We start from the raw sequence: 21,413 nt of genomic DNA on the forward strand, positions 1-21,413 counted from the left end.
TCCTTCTTCCACAATGTAACTATCCCCCCTGAGGCTCCCCATGATGGGGCAGCCACCCAATTGATCCCCCTAGCTTTCCAAATACTCTTTTCCCATCTTCCATCAAACTCCATTCTTTTGGACTCCTATATTAATACAATGTCCGGATCAAATCGCTTTAACACCTCTTTAATCGTTGCTCTTTTCCTTGCACTTCCTATACCCTTCATATTCCAGCTAAGAATCTTCATTATCAACTCTCTTAAATCCCTTCTTCACCTGCCCACTACTTCCCCCCTTTTCTTCTATCTCCTTTCACCCCGAACTTTTTATCACCTTCCACATCCCTTTTCAACCTCTCAACTTCACTCAGTTTCCTTTTCTTCACTTTGATCTCCTCCTTTCTCTTCTGTAAACCGCCTTTCAGGACATCCAAGTTCTCCATTCTACATCCCAGTTTCCCCACAAATTCTGCTATTGAATCCTCTCCTCCTGTTTCCCTCCACCAGTACTCCCCCTGCCATTTCCCCTTCATTTCTCCTCTCCTTCCCTAATCTTCTCCCTCTTGACCCCTCCCCTCTGATCTCAGTCATACCCTCCCTCCTCAACACATTTTGTTCCATCTCATTAAATACTCCTTCAATAATTTCCCACACCTTCTCATTCCTGTACCTTCCTATCAGCTCCCCTTTCTGATCCTTCATCAGCCTCTCCACCATCTTAAGGCACCCACCTCCATTGCTGGCTTCACATATAGGGGCTGCAGAGCTTGGAATGGGATCGGAATCTGGAACAAAGGACACAGAAGACTCATCAGTAACAAAAACTGAATTTACTCGATTACCTGGGTTTAACTGGAGGGGTGGAGTTGACTCCGGGCAGAATTTCTCGGCCTCCCAAACTGGTTCAGAGAGTTGGTAATTATCTGTCCCCCTAAGTTGGTTGGGAAGCATTTCTGTCCTTTGCCTAATCTGGCAATCTGTCCTCTCTCCCCATTGTTTAACCCTTGGTGATGTATTCATGCTCTGCTTCAGGTTCTCCTGATTTGCCACTCTATTTGTGCCTTGCACAATCTGAAGCCTTAAAGATGGGTTAAGGCTGCTGAAAATTATGGAAACAAGTGTGGCTGCTTAACCTTTTTTTTTTTTTTTTTTTTCCATTGGACTTGAAGCTGCTGATTGAAAGAAAGAGATCCATCAGAGCACTAGAGCAGGTTTTGGTAACTCATGAATATATCCTGTCCCATAGGGCCTCTACAATTGTATCCTCTGAAGTCCGAGCTAAACCTGTTTTCAAAACTTCTGGTCTTTCTCTCAATCCACGCGGTCCACACCAGGGCCAAAGGTATAAGGGAGATGAGAAGATTGGCTAGGAAGCTACTTACAGATGGGTGAAGGGAAAGGCAAACAAGTTGGCTGATGTTCTAGCAAAGCAAGGGGTCTACAAACAATATTTTTAGGAAGAATTGTAATGGACCTTATAAATATGAATGGGTTGCTGCCTTGCTGGATGTAAGCTCCAGTCTCATATGTATTGATTTAATAGTATTTTAATGAAAAGTAATTTCTGTTACTGATCACAAAAAAAAAGAAAAAAAGAAAAAAGAACTCCAAAGATGCCTGATGTTCTATCCTACATCCACTTAGTAAAACTGCAATGCTGGAAAAAGTGATTCATTCACTCCATACATTCATTGCACATAATGCAGGTAGCATTGTCAATCAGGATACTCCTTTTGATTAGGTTATTTGTGGTTAAGCACTTATTCAAAGCAGCTATCCTTAGTTGGAAGGCAATCTTGACCGTATGCCACGTTCTATTCCAAGGGAAATAGGCCTCCCCAGTTTTAGCCAGTCTGCTAGAGAAAGATTTCACGAAGAAGTTTCCATTTTCACTCCACATCCAACCTCACTTTTCAGTACCTGTCCTCCAGTTAACCAAGCCAATTTTGTTTATAAGGTCCATGTAAGGTCCTATCTCCCACTCATTTAGGTTACTCCTAATGGTGGGATTTCATGCCCCCGATTCCCTTTGATAAAGAAAATATCAACAACTAGAACCTGTTTTGTCTTGAGTCACCTTAAATAAAGGGTATATCTCCTTCAAAATGTACATTCCTCACACCAAGGATCCAGCTAAAACCTCACTTTGGTCCCATCACTAATCTTTTATTGAATGCTTCTCAGAAATTCAGACTATGCTTGACGGATGCCTCTTCATAGAGCATACCAATAGGGTGTGGTAATACCAACTGGATCCCAAGACCAGCTTCTATAGCAGGACTTAGCAGAAATTATTTCTTTTTATAGACTATTTGGGTTCCATCATCAGTCTTGTATTTTCTAGTTCTTTTTCAATGGAGAAAGATAAAGGGGGGACAAATGTAGAGAGAAATATAAGGCAAGAGTGGATAATGTGCCCTATTTGGGCCCTGCAGGTATTGGTGATTCTATTAGAGCAGAGTTTTTATTGATTGTGCAGGTATAGAAGATAAACATTGTTGGAGATTCACAGATCGGGTGGAAGAGGATCCATTCTAAGGAGAAGGGGCCATGAGGCCTGGTTACCAGATTAGATACCAAATCTTTTTCCCGACTGAACACTTTCATCCAGTTAAGTTTCCAGATTGGACAGTCTTTCCAGAGACTTCTTGTTGAAGGATGAACTTTTGCGGTAATCATGAAACAGGCTTGGGTGTTTAGTTATTTTCTTTGACAGCACTTTGCTAGGTCACCAGTTGTGCAAACATATATTATCTTTCTTTTTTCTGTTTATTGTTCCAAAATTTCTTTTTTTCTTTAGTATCTAAATGAGTATCTTGGTTTTAAATGGGTTTATTTAAACCTCTGTGGTATTCTCCTCTTGAATCATCATGAGTTATATCTTTTGCTGTACCATACTTGATGCAGGAATGGAAATGGCTCAGCTCATATGCGGAGGTTGCCGGACATTGCTAATGTACACACGTGGGGCGACAAGTGTGAGATGCTCCTGCTGTCAAACAACTAACCTTGTAAGAGCAGGTAATTTTTTTTTCCTGTGAATGCTTGTGAAAAATATCTGATGATCAATTTCCATATTAATAGTAATACTTCAAAGATTTGATGGAAACATATTGTTGTGGTTGTAAATCATGTATGTATTGTTTCACCCTTTGTAGTCATAAATATTTGTGTCTTTAGGGGAGAATGGGAAAAAGACACTTCCCATATTTTTCCTTTCTCCACCATGCCTGCACATTCTTAGGGGGTTGGACCCAACATTTGATGACTACAGCCAAGGAGTTCTCATAGATAAAATATACTTTGGGATGAATGTAACCATTTTGATCAACTGATCTTTTCGTTTGCATCTTATATGTCATATCTTACCAATGTTACCATCAAGAAGATATAATAGTTGGACTGTTAGGACTTGCCTTAACAATTTCAAATCAGTTTATGTGTAAAGAGATCTCTCCTTTAGTGCTGGTATAGCCTCTTGGAGGTCGGTTGCTTCTTATGAAGACAGGGATTATATCTCTGGTGGTTAATTGATCTACGAAAATTGAGACCTGGCTAAGGCACCACAACTTTTAAGATTCTATATGCTTCCGTTTTCTTCTTCACTACCATCTTTTTTTATTTATTTATTTATTCCTGATTTTTAAAAGCCTATAGATGAATTCATGTATTGTACTAATTTTTTGAAATCTCTGGTTCTGCATGCAAAGCATCTCCTCCATATGCTCATGTGAACTGTGGCCAGTGTCATACAATGCTTATGTATCCATATGGAGCACCATCGGTTAAATGTGCACTGTGTCATTATATTACGAACATTGGTGTAAGTAAAAGTTACAACTCTTTTCTGCAGTTTTATTTTTTTCCTCTCCCCCCTCTATTTCTCTCTCTGACACACACAGCCACAACTATATACTCTTATGGCCTGATAATCATATTTTACTAATGAATATGCTTAATATTGCAATTCATATTTAATGGTGCAAAGTACAATATCTTTGATGATAGATTATTACAGATGACATTTTGGTGCCAGCTATTTTGAGAAGATAAAGATTGTACTAGTTGTCAAAATCGTATAATTTACAATACAATCTATGATTAAAATAAATAAATACCACTGGGATTTTGATTTGAAACTTATTCTGAAACTTTTTCTGGAAAATCATACCATTATTATTTTAATCTTAGGATTCAATTTATGAATCTTATGATTTATATGGTTTGTGTGATTCAAATCAATTCAATTGACACTCCTATAAAAAAAATCAATTCAATTGACACCTAGTTCTCTAGCTTTTCATTACTTTGTTTCTTTTTACTTTTTCTAGGGGCTTTTATTTTAAACCCTTTACCGGGGTAATATTATTTAGGTTATTAAGACCTATTATGAAATCTTATTGTTTATTTTCCATCATATGTTGGTTAAAGAGCCATTAAATTTTTAGTTATATGTGTGTTAATTGAATTTTAAGTCAAATTTGATTATACTACCTTATGTCTTTTTTTTTTCTGGTAATGGAAAAATTTTATTTTGTATGAAAAAATGATATATAAGACAAATGTGCCAAACATTCCTTCTTTTGATAGGCTAACACTAATAATCTATCCCCTGCCCTAATTCAATACAGAGCTTTCCTATTAAAATCTTGCCTGGCTGTTGCATTAGCTAGGCAGTTGGAAGATCTTTGGGTCCATACAAATATAACCTGCAACTTGCTTGCTATTTGTAATGATTCTCTCACCAAGACTCTATAAATCCAAGAACAATTATTGTTATTTTGAGCACCAATCAAGAAAAAAATATTGTCATTTTGAGCCAATTTCCTATTATCCTTGAGTCTCTATCTGCCATAGGATCTCTATAATCGTGTTTTGGCTAGCTTCAATCTTTGTAAAACAGTCGGTAGTTCTGTGTCCTATAGGACTGGAGAAGATATCCATTTATTTTTATCAGCAAAGAGAAGTTTTATTATAAGATTGAAGATAAAGTTTAAAAGAAGTGGGGCGCTGATTAGAAGTTCTTTGAAAGAAAGCAGAAAGAATAAGGGAGAAATGTGGATCTGGATGATTGCCAAGTATGATTAGAGTGGTATGAAGAGTTTATTGAAGGAACAGGCATGGATCTCATGAGCTTCCCAATTTCTTCAGCAAATGAAGGTTCTGATATCTGTCCTCTGGGTGGCAGAGGTGCCGAGGAATGTTGCGACTCCGCTGAGCTGAGGTTTCAGATGGGAGCAGGCATGGCTCTGGAAAGCCTGCTGTTTTGACTTCAGAAGTGGATTTCCCTGTGGGTTTACAGAGGCTTGAAAGGGGGGGGGGAGGAGGTTGGGGAAGGACGTGTTTCTGCAGGTAACAAACATGAGAGAGAATCTTAAAGCTTGTTTTGAGAGAATCTTAAAGCTTTTTGGGTTTTAGTATGGGACTCTTGAGATCTTTGTTGGGTTCTTTGGGTTTGCTTCCTTTTGTATTCTTTTTTCCTTTTCTGAATGAATTTTTATTTTTATTCTTCAAAAAAAAAAAGTTAATACAAAGAGGAAAGACTGCCACCCCAAAAAGCTACACTCAATCTTACGTAGCAGCCCAAAACAAATTCTGTCTCATAACTCCTTGCTTAGCTAGGGAATCAGCTAATCTGTTTGCAGTCCTTCTCACCCATTTAAACTCAACAGTTGTCCTTAGCAATACTTTTCACCTCCCTAAAAGCATGTCTAAGAGTCCATGGAGTCTGACTGCTACTATTAGTCCATGATACAAATAATTTTGAATCTCTTTCCACCTCTACCTATCTGTACCCCAGTTGTTACTAACTGAAGACCTTGTAGCAAAGCTAACAATTCAGCTTTCTATGAGTTCACCATCCAATGGGACCTGAATAAAGAGCCAGTATTCTGCTTTCAGAATTCCTATCATGCAACCTATTCCAGCCATTCCTGGATTTCAAAAAGAGCTCCCATCAAAATTCAGCTTTACTTTTCCACTCCAGCTTTTTCTTTTCTTTTCCTCTACTAGATTCATAGTTGTCAAGGCGCCGCCTAGGCGACAAGGCGCTGCCTAGGCGGCAAGGCGCCCTTGGAGGCTCGCCTCGCCTAACCGCCAAGCAGTTTTCTATAGCATGTTATAAAAAACTTCTATATTCTTAATTTTTTAGGTTATAATTATAAAATAGACATTTTAAAACTAAAATATTCATTTTGTGTGTTTATATACTAATTTCTTTTTATTATTTTCTTATTTGTTAGGGTTTAATCAACAAAAACATAGCTAAGTGCTGTATTGAACCCTCAAAGACTTCAAAACCTGAACCAATAAGTAAGGAAGAACATAAAAAGTTGTCCAATCAACACATTTTCTTCTTTTTCTTTACTAATTTTGTGTGTTTATACATTAATTTCTTCTTCTTCTTCTTCCACCTCTTCTTTTCTTCTTTTCCTATAACAGAAATAGGGGTTCCGCCCCTATATTTTTTGAATTTTCTTTTCTTTCTTTTTTTACTTCTCTTGAATATGTTGGAATATGTTGATTTGCTATATTTAAACATGAAGTTTATACTTTTCTTATGAAAATTATGGATATTTATTAAGGAAATATGATTATGGAACCTAGGGAACTACCCTAGGATACATGTTTTTACTTCAAAAAATCCATCGCCTAGGCGACTAGGTGACAAGGCGCCCCCCTGTCGCCTAGCCTTGCCTTGGTGCCTTGAAAACTATGACTGGATTGTGCCACTTCTGAGCAAGCTCTAAAGATATCAATGACTGAGATCACTTGAAAGCTTTCCAAGGTTTTAACCCAGTGTGCCATCTTTATTTTGATGTTGTCCGATAACTCATCCAAGCTTTCCAAGTTTTTACCCAGTGTGCCACCTTTTTCCTTGGGGGATTTCTTGTTCCTATTTAACTAAATGATCCTTTTTCTCCTCCACTCTCCCACAAGAAATACCTCATATATTTCTCTAATTGTGCTACAATTCTAACTGGGGCATGAAAGGTGGACAAAGATTTGTCATAGTAGCTCTGATTAAGGTTTCCTCCAAGTGGTAGGCCTAGGTATTCTAATGTCTAATTCTTAGCTTCATACCCCAACAAATCTGCTAACCTAAGGACTTCCTTCCCTTCTTCCATATTAATTTCAACTATACCACTTTTCCTCCAGTTGACCCTTATGTTAGAAACCTGTTCATAATTATCAATCAAACCCTTCAAATTCCTTACATCTACTGGATCGTCCCCTTCACAAAACGAGATTATGTCATCAGCAAATTAAAGATGGGAGACAACAACCTGATTCCTTCCAACCCTCCAGCCTCTAAGCAATCCTTGCAGATCTTCCTTAACAATCATTCTTGTTAAGACCTCTGCAACCAAAGTAAAAAGGAAAGGGGACAATGGATCTCCCTGCCTAATCCCTCTCTTGGTAGGAAAGAAATCTATTGCAACTCCATTAATAAGAATTGAATATTGCACTGAGCTCACACAACCTTTAATGCACAATCTCCATCTAGCACCAAAACTAGTTCTAGATAGAATCTCTAGGTCCAACTTACATACCAAACCCTTCTCACCACCCCTTCTTTTCTTTGTATCACTCTCATTAGCCACCAAGATTTTATCAATAATTTGTCTTCCTTCCACAAAAGATCCTTGAAATGGAGAGATGTTGATGGTAAGACCAATTATAGTCTTTCAAACAGAACCTTTGAGATAATCTTATAGAAGCTCCCAATCAAACTTATTGGCCTATAATCCTTTGGGGTCTTTGACTCCTTATTTGGCACCAAGGAAATAAAAGTGGCAGTAGTCCCTGGAGAGATCTCTCCTTCAAGGTGGAACTCCTCAAACATTGTACAAAGGTCATCTTTCCAAATCTCCCAACACTCTTGGTAAAAACCCATGGAAAAACCATCTGATCCAGGGGCTTTAGACATTTCCATTGAAAAGATTGCTTTCTTAATCTCCTTAACTGAAAATTTTCTTTCTAAAACTTGATATTTCTCTTCTGAGATTCTATCCCAATTCAAATCTGGGAGAGCTGAGTTTGTTTCCCCTGAGGTTGAGAATATCTCCTTGAAATGATTCACAAAAATCATAATGATCTCTCGTTCTTCCCTTATTTCTTGACCCTCCACTTCTACACTAGAAATGGTGTTTTTCCTTCTTCCATTTACAAGTGAGTGAAAAAATTTTGAGTTGCCATCCCCTTCTAGTAGCCACTTACAATGGACTTCCGTCTTTAATTGATTTCGTCTTTCCTCAAGATCTCTTCCAGATTTAATTTTAGATCCCATCTTTCCACTCTGCGCACCTCTATCAACAATCCTTGAGCTTCTTTTGTATCAAAGACTTCAATCCTTGAATAGATAGATTCCTAAGATTCTTTTTATCTTCCAAATTGTTCTTTGTTCCACACTTTTATTTTCTGTTTCATCCTTTTTAGTTTTCTTGAGAAACTTACAACTTTCCTTCTTTCCAGAGGCCCACACTCCCCCCACCATTCTCTAACCTTCTCCTTAAAAGATTGATCTTCCAACCACATATTCTCAAATTTGAAGGGTGAGGGGCCTCCAAAAGAAGATTCTTTGCTAATACAAATGGGACAATGATTTGAAGTGACTGTGGGCAAGGATTGAGAGGCCAAGGACCCCCACAAAGCCTCCCAATCAACTGAAAAGAGGAATCTGTCTAACTTGGAGCAAGTTGGGGGAGATTGGAAAATCCTTGACTATTCCTGAAGGATCTACCTATACTAGACAACCTTTGATTATATTATCTTACATTTTTAGCGTACAAGTGGTAAAATTGATTGTATTAAATACATATATGATAGATATGGATGTAATTGTCAAGGTGACGCCTAGGCTATAATGCATTTTCTTCGAATTGCGTTGTGGCTGCCCTTAGTGTTTCCATATGGGAGGTCTAATAATTCTGTGTAGCTTTTATGTGTTGTGCAGTTATACCATGTCATAGTGTGGACTTAGAGAGCCATAATGTGGACTTTCACTTTTTTGTTCTTTTTTAAATCTGTTAGCGTAGGGGTATTTCTGTCTTTATACCTTGATTGAGGTTGCTGATCTGTAATGTTGTGTTGAAACATGTGCTCTTAACTTAAATAAGGGCACATAGGTCTTTTCAGTCATGTTTAATAATAATGTAAATACTTACTGGCCGACTGGGAGAAGTCAGGTTGACTCTTTCAGTTCGAACCAGAATTCTCTCTTCTCTCTTTCTCTCTTTCTCTTTTTCTGTATCACTTTTTCTTCTTCTACATAACTGAACTCAGTCAGGCCGAACTCTAAGGCAGACCTGAATTATAACATGGTATCAGAGCAAGGTTAAATCTGCCTTCGTTTCTGCTTGCCTAGGGTTCATTCTCTATGCACCCTATCTAGGGTTTTCCTCTTTTTTTCTGTGTTCGATTGGAGATAAGGGAAAGGGCTGAAAAGGAGTGATCGCCCTCTTCCCTTGGGGGTCTCTATGCCTCTAGTCAGGTCGTATGTGGTCGGTTGCTGTGATTTCTGAGATCGCCCTCTCCTAGTAGAGGAAGAATAGAGGGCCGAACTGTGTGGGCAGTGGCTGTTGTGTGTGAAGTGGCTGTTGTGTGTGGACTGCTCCTGCTCACATGGTTGTTACTTCAGCGATAAGGTAAGAGATTTCAGTGCATGATATCTGTTATGGATTAAATAGGAGGTGTGTTTCAGACCATTTGCTAGGGTTTTGGCCAGTAAGTACTAGGGTTTATGCTGGTCTCTTTGTGCATTTTGAAGGAAGATATATGATCATATAGTGGTGAGATTTCAGGTAGTTGTAGGAGTAGGGTTTGTGGTGTGAGCACACTTTTCAGCAACAACAAGTGCTGAAATCAGTGTGACAGGTGTGATCTAGGGTTTGTGGTGTAAAGAGCACACATTCCAGCAACAATTAGTGCTGCAATCAGTGTGACAGGTGTGACCTAGTGGTGTGTAGTGTGCACATCTCAGTGATAATAGAATTCAACAAGTGTGCAGAATTGGTGATAACATAATGGGAGACAATAATGATTATAAACCTAGTGTGATGGTGCCTACAGACTACCTGAATGTTCAGATGACCTCAATTAAGTTAAATGGAGAGAATTATGTGCCTTGGGCTAAACCCGTTGAAGTCTTTTTGAAGGCAAAGAAGAAGGTAAAACACATCAGAGAGGAGAAACCCTCCTCTGACTCTCATGAGTATGAAGACTGGGAGCAAGAGGACGCTCAGACCATCACATGGTTGTGGAACAGTATGGAACCCAGGATTAGTGTGAACTTCATATTCCTTGATACTGCCAAAGATGTGTGGGACCATGCGAAGAAATTGTATTCGGGGCAGGACAATACAACCAGGGTTTATTAGCTTTATCAAGAGTACTTTAATCTGCAACAGGGCAATCAAAGTCTTGAGGAGTACTATGCCAACATGAGGAACATACGTAATGAGTTGAATGTCTATCATCCTCTCACTTCTGATGTCAAGATTCAGCAACAACAGAGAGAGCAACTTGATGTGACTAGATTTTTGGTGGGACTAAAGTTTGAATATGAACCAGTACGGGCTCAGATATTAGGGGGATCAGCTCTTCCGTCCCTAGAAGAGGTATTTGCTCGACTTCGGAGGATTTCTATTGGATCTACTGAGAACTCTAATATCTTAGATAGATCTGCCTTTGCTGCATCGAGAGGTCATGGTGGTAGAGGTGGAGCTCGGGGAGCTCAGTCTGGCCGTGGTGGTGGTGGTGGTAGTGGTTCTGCATATGGCCAAAGTGGCAATGGTGGGTCTACTTATAATCGTGGTGGTGGTCGTAGTGGGAGCAGAGATTCAGGGGGAGCCCGTGGTAGAGGATGTAGCTCAGGCCCGAGGAAGTGCACTCATTGTGGTATGGATGGACATACCATCGACTATTGTTATGATTTACATGGTCCTCCCTCAACCTGAGCCACTCATGCTGCGACCGGTGACTTTCAGTGAGGTGGTAAAGAAGTTTGGCATGAAACAGTGCAAAGTTGACCATTTTGTATTTAGTCATGACTCTCCAGGAGGAAAAATACTGTTGGTGGTGTATGTAGATGATATTGTTATTACTGGGAATGATAATGTTGGTATTGATAGGCTGAAGACTTATCTGCAGGATCACTTTCAGACAAAGGATCTGGGTAAACTGAAATACTTCTTGGGGATAGAGGTAGCGAGATCCAAGTATGGGATTAACCTGTGCCAGAGGAAGTATGTGCTTGATTTGCTGGAAGAAACATGCTTGTTGGGTGCCAAACCAGCTGAAACACCCATGGACACAAATACCAAGCTAAGTAGTGATATGGGTGAAATGTTTGAAGACCCTGGCAGATATCGACGATTTGTGGGCAAACTGAACTACCTAACCATTACCAGACCAGACATCTCATTTGCAGTTACTGTGGTGAGACAGTTCATGCAAAAACCTCTGATTCCTCATTGGAATGCGGTTATGAGAATTGTGAAGTATCTAAAAGGGGCCCCGGGTCGCGGTCTGATATACAAGAGTGGGGGAAAACTTGAAATAGAAGGGTATTCTGATGCTGATTGGGCCGGTTCTATGTCTAATGGGCGGTCTACTACAGGCTATTGCACATTTTTGGGAGGTAACCTGGTGACATGGAAAAGTAAGAAGCAGACGGTTGTGGCAAGAAGCAATGCAGAAGCAAAATATAGGGCTATGGCGCATACCGCTTGTGAATTAGTGTGGCTAAGGAACCTTCTACAGGAAGTAGGGTACAACATTAACACTCCAATGAAGCTCTATTGTGATAATCAGGCTGCAGTTCATATCTCCTCTAATCCAGTGTTTCATGAAAGAACCAAGCACATTGAGGTTGACTGTCACTTTGTGAGAGAGAAGGTGCTGAATGGAGAGCTAGACACTACACATGTTAATACAGGAAATCAGTGGGCTGACTTATTTACAAAAGGCTTGAGTCGGGGAAGAGTGGACTACATATGTAATCATATACTCTCAGCTTGAGGGGGAGTGTTAGCGTAGGGGTATTTCTGTCTTTATACCTTGATTGATGTTGCTGATCTGTAATGTTGTGTTGAAACATGTGCTCTTAACTTAAGTAAGGGCACATAGGTCTTTTCAGTCATGTTTAATAATAATATAAATACTTACTTGCCGACTGGGAGAAGTTAGGTTGACTCTTTCAGTTCGAACCAGAATTCTCTCTTTCTCTTTTTCTTTATCACTTTTTCTTCTTCTACACAACTGAACTCAGTCAGGCCGGACTCTAAGGCAGACCTGAATTATAACAAAATCCTTATCTTTCCTATCTATCTTTGTAATTGTAACCAGAATATGAGTATGCCCCTTCATTTTTTTTTCTTTTCTCACCAGCTAACACACTTTCATATTCTCTCCTCTATATCTTTGTGGTATTCAAAAAAACAATATTTCCATTGTGTCATATCATCATATGTTTGTTTTCTCCTTTCTCTTTTCAACTAACATATTTGTACATTCTAACAACAGCTCCATTTCTTCATACATTTGTTTTGTTTTCTCCTATTTTCAGACACATATTGTTTCATTATCATCCCCTTGGATTAGCAAAATAGAGATTTATCCCGAATATTTTCATAGGCAATTAAATGTTGTTTTAATTCTTTGTTTAATGTTTGGTTATTTCATATTTGTTCACTTTTTATGTTTTCTACATGTTACACCAAGTAGAGAAACAAGATGATCCATGAAGAATAGGAATATAGGCTAAAATCAACCAGATTTGTTTATATAAAAATAATTGCCTAGGTGTTACCTAGTTTCCCAGTCTTAGTGCATTAACAAGGGGAAGGGCGTGAGGTTGAAGAAGTTTTGAAACACACCTGCAATAAATAAGAAAATAGAAAAAAGAAAAAAGGGAGACACAAGAATAAAAGATATCAGCAAAGCTTGTGGAAGAAGAAGAAGAGGAAGGAAGAGAGAAGAGAATAAGTTTGATCTCCTCTCTAATCCCCTCAAGTTGTGTTTTATATCTTAATGTAAAATTTGAGTACAATTCCTTAGATGCCCTTAATAGGGCGGCAAACACTAAAGAACTAATAAATAAACAAAAGAAGACCCATAACTAAAAGAACATAAACTTAAACATAGCTTAAAAGAACTAAAACTACTAAGGCCCATTCAGCTAGGGGTCGCCAATGGGTGGGTTGAGTTGGGTTGGGTGAGGGTTGAGTACCAACCCACCCACATTGACCCTCTGACCCATTTGCCACCCTATTTATTGGGTCTTAGTGGGTCACAAGCCACCTTGACCCTTACCCACCCTAACCCACCCATATGATCCACTAATCCAAGGCAAGTATTAACAAATACAAATATTTTTGCAAAACAGAAATGCAAATATTAAGAAAATTGTTGAGAAATAGTAAAATACGAATATTATTAAAAATACAAAAATTGTAAAAAATAATAAAAACACAAAAGTTGACACAAATTTGTAGGAAAAAATGTAAATGATAAGATTAAAAAACATATATTGTTTTAAAAAGTAAAAATCACATAAAATACCTAAATTGAGAAAATTCAAAATAATTATATATTTCAACCCAAAACTTGTGGAAAAATAAAAAATGATAAAATTCAATTTTTTTTTTCAAATAAGAAAATAAAAATGTATAAAAACACAGAAAAAACAGAAAAATTATACAAGAAAATTGCAAGAAATTATAAAAATTTAAAAACAGAAAATCATATAAGTTGCAAAAAAATCACACAAAAAAGCAAAAAAAAACATAAGTTATAAGAAAATACGAAAATTAAACCAAATATAAAATATACAAAAAAAATAGAAATTGCAGAGTAAATAATAAAAGTTGTAAACAGAAAATGCAAATAAAAATATTGGTAATTGTATAAATTGCAAAAAACAACACATTATAAAAATATTGAAAAAATAGACTGTGTTCTGCAATGGTGGGAGGGCTAGGGAGATCTGGTGCAAATTTGGAAAGGTTTGGGAGTACATAGATTTGGGTTCGCACCAGTTCTTGAACCTCCGTCGCTGGCTATCGTTGCAATTTCAAAAATAAAAAAAGAATACCATATGGCCTTGCTTTGTAATTGCGGAAAAACCAAAGTCTGTGCAAATCTAATCTCAGTCGTTAGCTATCATTGTAGTGGCAAAAATACAACCCTCAGTCGTTTGCCCTGTCTTCCATCAGAGGTGAAGGAGAAAAACATAGGCATCGGTGCAACTATTCGAACCACTATTTGTCAATCGCCAACTGCTACTGCATTTCCCTACTCTCTCCTTTTGTTGGTGGTGAAGAAGAAAAGCACAACCCTCATAGAGCTATTCAAACCTTAGTTTTTTAATCGTCGACCACCATTCATCTCCCTTCTCACTCCTGTTAGTGGTAGAGAAGAAATCCTCAGCTATCATGAAGGTATTTGAATCTCAGTTCGCTAGTTGCCAGCTTGTCATGGGGGTAATTCTACAGTGGAAGAAACCCGTGCGGCGTCCAGGACAAGGTAGGCCAGGACAAGCCTTTATGCGCTTAGAGGCTAGGAGTTGCCCAATGGGATGGCTCCACCAAAGTCAGTAGCACTGGATCATGACCTCAAGTCCAATGGCCGGGGCACTCTTCTGGCTTAGACTAGTCAATGGGAGGCGCCGCTTACGTGCTAAAGGGGGACAACCATAATGCAAGGCGACCATGCGCCGATGAGGTGACTTGGCACCGATGTGAAGGGTCTCTTGTATGCCGATGATGACAGGCACCTGTGTGCCATGATGATAGGCAATCGCTTGGGCCGAAACACACCCGTGTGCTAGGTGCAACGGGATAGCTCAATTAGCTTGGGCAAGGGGCTGGCGTGGTGAAGGTTCATGCTTGAGCCAGGCCCGCATGCCAAGCCTCCCTTGAGTGACGGTAGCGCAGTGCCGGTCCAACACTGTCCCCATGAGCAAGTGTGCACCCATGAGGAACCCTGGTAGCCATGCTAGCCGTTAACCAGGGCCGCCCTGCAAGGGGATGATGGTCTAGGAGTGCCAAGGTTAGGCACCCAAGGAGGTCGACCACCCCTCCTCAAAGAGTACGTTAAGCTTTTGGTGGTCTGCCTGAAGATGACATCAGTTCTCCCAAAAATCTTACAGGCGAAAATGACGGTCATGTCCCTAATGTAAGCCTGCCAAGCGTAGGCAAGGCTAAGCCTGTTTTGAATCGTAACAAGCTGTTGCGTCTCCTTTCTTTCCTTTCACCCTGCGATTATGCAAAGTTCCAAACCCTAAACCCTTTCTCCTCAGTTATTTTGATCAATATTGTTGTGACCCAATGGGTATCCTTGACCCAACCCCACTCTGACCCTTTTCTCTTGACCCTAATGGGTCATTTGACCCATATTGACTCACATAAGAGGTGGATTTGTATGAGTGGATCAAATGAATTGGCGTCAAAATTATAACCCTACATTCGGCCCGTTCTCACTACACTCCCCCTCAAGCTGAGCATAGATGTCAATCATGCCCAGCTTGCTTACATAATGCTGAAGCTTTGGAACTCCCTTAGTCAGGAAATTTGCTAGTTGCTCTTCTGATGCAATGAAGGGAAGGTATACCTCTCCTGAGGTCACTCTCTCCCTCAATGTGCTTAGTTCTATGATGCTGAACTGAGTAGTGAGCAATGTTAATAGCAGCCTGGTTATAACAATATAACATTAGTGGCTTGTCACATGAGACATCCATCTCATTAAAAAGAGATTTGAGCCATAACAACTCAGAACCCCATGGGCCATAGCCCTATACTGTCTCAGCTGAATATCTAACAACCACTCTCTTTTTAACTCATCCAAGAAACAATATTCCTAGCTAACATAGCACAATAACCTGATGTGGGCTTTCTATCATCAACAATTACCTGCCCAATCGACATCTATATATGCCTCTACCTTCATATGACCATACTTAGAAAATAGTATGCCCTTCGTAGGAGTTCCCTTAAGATAGCATAATACCCTTTCTGCTACAACCATATGTGTCTCTCTGGTAGCATGCATTAACTAGCTTATTACACTAACAACATATGAAATGTCTAGACGAGTCATACAAAGATAAAGAAGTTTCCCCAATAATATTTGAAACACTCCTCTGTCAGTTAAAAGCTCTAAATCACTAGTTGAGAGTTTATGATTCACATCAATAGGGGTGGAAGCAGGTTTAGCACCAAGTTTCCCAATCTCAGTAAGAAGATCTAGCACATATTTCTGTTGAGAATGTTGTTAGTGTAATAAGCTAGTTGAGAGTTTATGATTCACATCAATAGGGGTGGAAGCAGGTTTAGCACCAAGTTTCCCAATCTCAGTAAGAAGATCTAGCACATATTTCTGTTGAGAAATGAAGACACCTTTTTTAGATATAGCAATCTCAATACCCAGAAAATACAACAACTCCTCTAAGTCTTTGATCTCAAAATCAAAGTTAAGGAACTTCTTGTGTATCACTGCCATTAACAAAAATATAATCCACATAAACAATAAGGAGTGTATCGGTACTAAAAGCTAACTGCTTAATTTTTTTTTTCAAAACTTGATTTATGGAAATGTTTATTAAGTATTTTTTATAGAAATAAATGGGGTCCCGAAACACCTATAAATAGGTCTATTGAGACCAAAAGATACGATATGATATGCCCGATACAGGCATATCGTATCAATACTTTGAACCTTGGTCGGGATGAAGCCGAAGGTCAACACTGGGAAGAAAAATGTTGTCTGTGAGTATTTCAAGAAGCCTAAACATACTAAAGTGATGCAGGAGATGAAGAGTCAAAATTGGAATTTTATGAAATTTTACTAAATTTTATGAATTTTTGTATTTTTGGACAGTAGGGGTATTTTTGCCAATTTGCAATTTTTTGTGGGTCCAATGATAGGGTTTAATTTTTCTAGTTATAGTTTGTTTAAATTTTAAATTTCAAAGTCATTACATAAGTAGGATTAGAGTTATTGAGTCTTCTTTGAATTGAAATAGGATAGAACAGTTGTTTAGTTTGAGTTTTATTAAGATTATTAAGTCTAAAAGTTTGACTCCTAAGACTATAATGAGTCTAACAGTTTGACTCCTAGGATTATTATGAGTTTAGTCTATTAATATGCATGGACGTTTTACACAAAAGGCAATGAAGTTTATTGAGTTTTCTTCAGTTTATGCTAACTATGGTGAGTGATTCCCATTCCCTAGAGTGATTCTAGGCACCCTGTGAGTGATTCCAGGTATTTTCTCTCTTCTTTCTCTCCCTATTTTCTCTCTTATTCCTTCAAGAAGCCATTACGACCATCAACAACCGTAAAATTCTGATCAAAGAAGACTAGTCAACATTTTCTAAGGATTAGAAATTTAGAACTGAGCTGGTCCTACATCATCATAGCTAGAGAGAATTCACTCACCTCTCTCAGCTGACTAGAACTGTATTTATAGGTTTGGAAACCATAAGTACAAAGACTCTTGTGCCCCTCATTATGTATGAGACATCCTACTTAAACAAAATAGACAAAGCACCTCTAAGTAAAAAATGGAAAAAGACTTGGATACCCCTGGATTGTTGGATCTAGCACTCCCCCTCAAACTGGTGAGTATATATTATATAGTCCCAACTTGTTGGATATGTAATACAATTCCCCGACTTAACCCTTTTGTAAACAAATTTGCCAATTGAGTTCTTGTGTTCACATGTACTGTGTTTATCACTCTGTTAAGCACTTTTGTCTTATAAAGTGACAATCAACTTCTATGTGATTTGTTCTCTCATGGAAGACTGGATTAGATGTGATGTGAACTACAACTTGGTTGTAATAGTACAATTTCATATGATTGTTAAATGTACACTCGATCTCTTGGAGGAGGTTCTTCAACCACACCAACTCACAAGCTGTGTTTGCCATGGCTCTATATTCACTTTAGAGGTGCTTCTTGTTACAACTATCTATTTCTTGCTCTTCCATATTACAAGATTCCCTCCAAGAAAGGTATACCCTATAGTAGACCTTGTATTAGATACTGAGCCAACCTAATTTGCATATATATAACTCTCTATTTCAAGACTAAATGTAGATTTGTATAATAATCCACGACTTGGAGCTCCCTTCAAATACCGTACAATTCTCAAAACCACATACCATTGGGTTCTGCATAAGCTGACTAACCACACTCACTTGGACCGATGCTTAGTTTGATAACCACACTCACCAAAGGCAATATTAGGTCTGGTAATAGCCAAATAATTTAACTTATCCACTAATCTCTTGTTCCTCCCTGGATCATCAAATTCTTAACCTACATCGGTGGTTAGTTTGATATTTGGCTCCATGGGTGTTTCAGCTGGTTTGACACCCAAAAGTCTTGTAACAAGTCAAGAACATATTTCCTATGGAACAAATTGATACCATGCTTTGACCTTGCCGCTTCTATTTCCAAAAAATAATTTAGTTTGCAAAGATCTTTTGTTTGGAATTGATCATGCAGGGAAGCCTTTAATTTGTCAATCCCCAACTTACAACTACCTGTAATGACAATGTCATTTACATAAAGCACCAATAGAAACTTCCCAACTTTAGAATCATAATTGAATACTGAATGATCAACTTGGCATTGTTTCATACTGAGTCTTCAACCACTTTAATGAATTTACCAAACCAAGCATGTGGAGATTGTTTTAGGTTATAAATTGCTTTCTTAAGGTTACACACTTTACCATGGTCCCCCTTAGCAACAATACATTGTGGTTGCTCCATATAAACTTCTTCAAGGAGATCACAATGTAAGAAGGCATTCTTGATGCCAAGCTGAGACAACATATCTACTAAGAATATTAACACATGAATTGAGCCACTCTTGACAACTAGGGAGAATGTCTTTGTATAATCCACTCCGTACTGCTGTGAGTACTCCTCTTCAACCTATCGAGCCTTCAATTCCTCTACCTTGCCATTTGGTAAGTATTTGATGGTATACAACCACTTACAACCTACATGCTTACCGGGAGGGAGAGTGGTGAGTTCCCACATGCAATTGTGAGCAAGAGTAGAGAGTTACCTGTTGATGAGTATACACTTGCTTGATTAGTGACTACTCATTAGGAGCCTACATTGGAGGGGGAGAAGGCTTGGGTACAATGGGAGCAAGAGGAATGAGATCATCAACAAGAACTGGAAGCGGGAGTTCAGGAGATGAAGAAGATACATCAGTACTTGTGAAGAAAGGAATAGACTCAAAGAAGGTGACATTAAGACAAACAAAGGAATGCTGGGAAGTGGGATTATAACACTTATATCCCTTCTGAGTCCAAGAATAGTCAAGAAAGATACACTTTGTAGAGCGTGCATCATAGTTTTCAAGGTGCCAAGACGAACCTAGGCGACAATGTGCTTAGTCGCTTGGTTGCCTAGGTGGGCGCCCAGGCGTCGCTTAATGTCTAAAAGAAAAATAAAATAAAAAGGGGATGAACCCCTATTTTTGCCGTTGAAATAGAATATAGAAGGGCAGCGCCCCTATCTTTCTTCCAAAAAAAGAAATAGACCCATGTTTTTTGTTCCAGAAGAAGAAGAAGAGAGGAGGAGGAGGAAAGAAGAAGGGGTGGAGCCCCTGTTTTTATTCCAAAACAAGAAAAAGAAGAAGAGAATCATGCCTTCTGTGATCAATTTCCCTTTTTTCTTCAATGATAGAGGATATCTCTTGAACTCGTCTTCGAATATAATCTCTCTCAGAACTCATCTTTGAATATTTTATCTATCATAAACCTTAAAAAGGTAAGAAATTAATAAAAAACTTATTATAATATGAAAGAAATAAAAATAATGATTCGGTGCATGTCTATATTTATATTATAGACTTAAAATATAAAAAATATTAAATATGCAAAAATTATAACATGTTATAGATATATCATATGGCGTTTGGGTGAGGCGATACCCAAAAAGCGCCTAAACGCCTAGGCAATGCCTAGGCGTCCGCCTAGGAGTCGCCTTGACAACTATGGCATGCATCTAACTTGTCCATCTCAGTCCATAGATTATGAACAGAGCATATACAACGAAAAACCTTGGGAGTAAGACGAAAGGGAGACAATGTATGAAACAAAACAGAGAAGGGAGATTGACCATCAAGGATAGACATTGGCATTCGATTAATAAGGAAACAAGTTGTTAATACAGCACCACTCCAAAAATGCTTAGGAACACTCGTATGATGCAAAAGGGACCGAGCAGTCTCAATTAAATGGAAGTTGTTATGTTTGGCCACCCCGTTGTAGGGTGTAAGTAAAAGAGGTTTGATGAATGACCTTGTGTTGTTCTAAGTATTGCTGAATTGGCACAAAGAAATATTCTTGTCCATTATTAAAACGAAGAATCTTTATGTGAACACCAAATTGAGTGCAAATTTTAGCATGAAATTTTTTGAAGAATGGAGAACAATTCACTTCTTTCTTTAATAAGATAAAGCCATGTCATACTTAAATAATTATTAACAAAAATTACAAAATACTTATAACTATTGTATGACACAACTCTATTTGGATTCCAAATATCAAAATGGACTAAAGAAAAATGACTCAAATTGCAACTTTCAACTCTAGGACTGAAAGAAACCCAATGGTATTTCCTATATTGACATGACATGTTCCAACAAAGGAAGATGACTCAAATGACAAAACAAGTAACTTAAGTGTCTTGAGAGAAGGATGACAAGCTTGTAATGCCACTAGAGGTTTGTAAGAGAAGACTGAAGTGCTACTATCGAAGCACACCATCAAAATACAATCCACCGAATTCATGCCCTGTAGGGCCTCTACCAATCTTCATCCCTATCATGAGATCCTAAAAACCACAAGAGGAAGGGTAAAAGGTTGTAGAACAATTAATAAACTTGGTCAATTTGCTAATAGACATAATATTAAATAGAAATTTGGGCACATATAGAATTGAAGATAAAGATAATGATGCAATATCAACATTACCCACACCAAAAATAAGAGAAAGTAGAACCATTAGTTGAAGTAACTGTCTGTAATGTAGAGGATTGAGAAAGAGATGAAAACACACCTGGAGTTCTAGTCATATGATTGGAAGCTCAAGAGTTAATAATGCAAGGGAAAGGTTTGGAAGCTAGACAAACCATACCTGAGTGGGAAAGAGTAGCAAAATTTTGCTGGGAAGTAGCATGAAGAAACCTTTCATACTCATCACGTAGAATACTCATCATCTCCTTCTCAGAGGCACTAGTAGATGTAGAGGGTGCATGGTCGGCCTGCTGAATATGTGTCTCTCCATGTCACAATATGTGCATTTCTTTGACCCATTACCATGTCCTCTACCATGATTTCCACTACGTCCACCACCACAACCTCTCCTCTTGTCATTGCAAAGGCTAATCTGTTTGAAATA

At 38.5% G+C, this 21,413-nt stretch overlaps 1 protein-coding gene across 2 annotated transcripts in view; it reads left to right on the forward strand.

Annotated features, from left to right (window-relative positions):
• LSD1 (LSD1 zinc finger family protein) overlaps nt 1-21,413 on the forward strand; it is a 47,287-nt gene that overhangs the window by 17,129 nt on the left and 8,745 nt on the right. For both annotated transcript variants that reach the window (XM_088953623.1, XM_088953624.1), the window contains exons 3-4: nt 2,889-3,002; nt 3,692-3,804. In XM_088953623.1, the coding sequence (XP_088809749.1) occupies nt 2,889-3,002; nt 3,692-3,804 (227 nt within the window). The remainder of the gene's footprint in view (nt 1-2,888; nt 3,003-3,691; nt 3,805-21,413) is intronic.

Source organism: Nelumbo lutea, chromosome 7, assembly GCF_056320005.1.
Source record: "Nelumbo lutea isolate HS-2025 chromosome 7, American lotus-T2T, whole genome shotgun sequence".
In the NCBI taxonomy this organism is placed as follows: Eukaryota; Viridiplantae; Streptophyta; class Magnoliopsida; order Proteales; family Nelumbonaceae; genus Nelumbo; species Nelumbo lutea.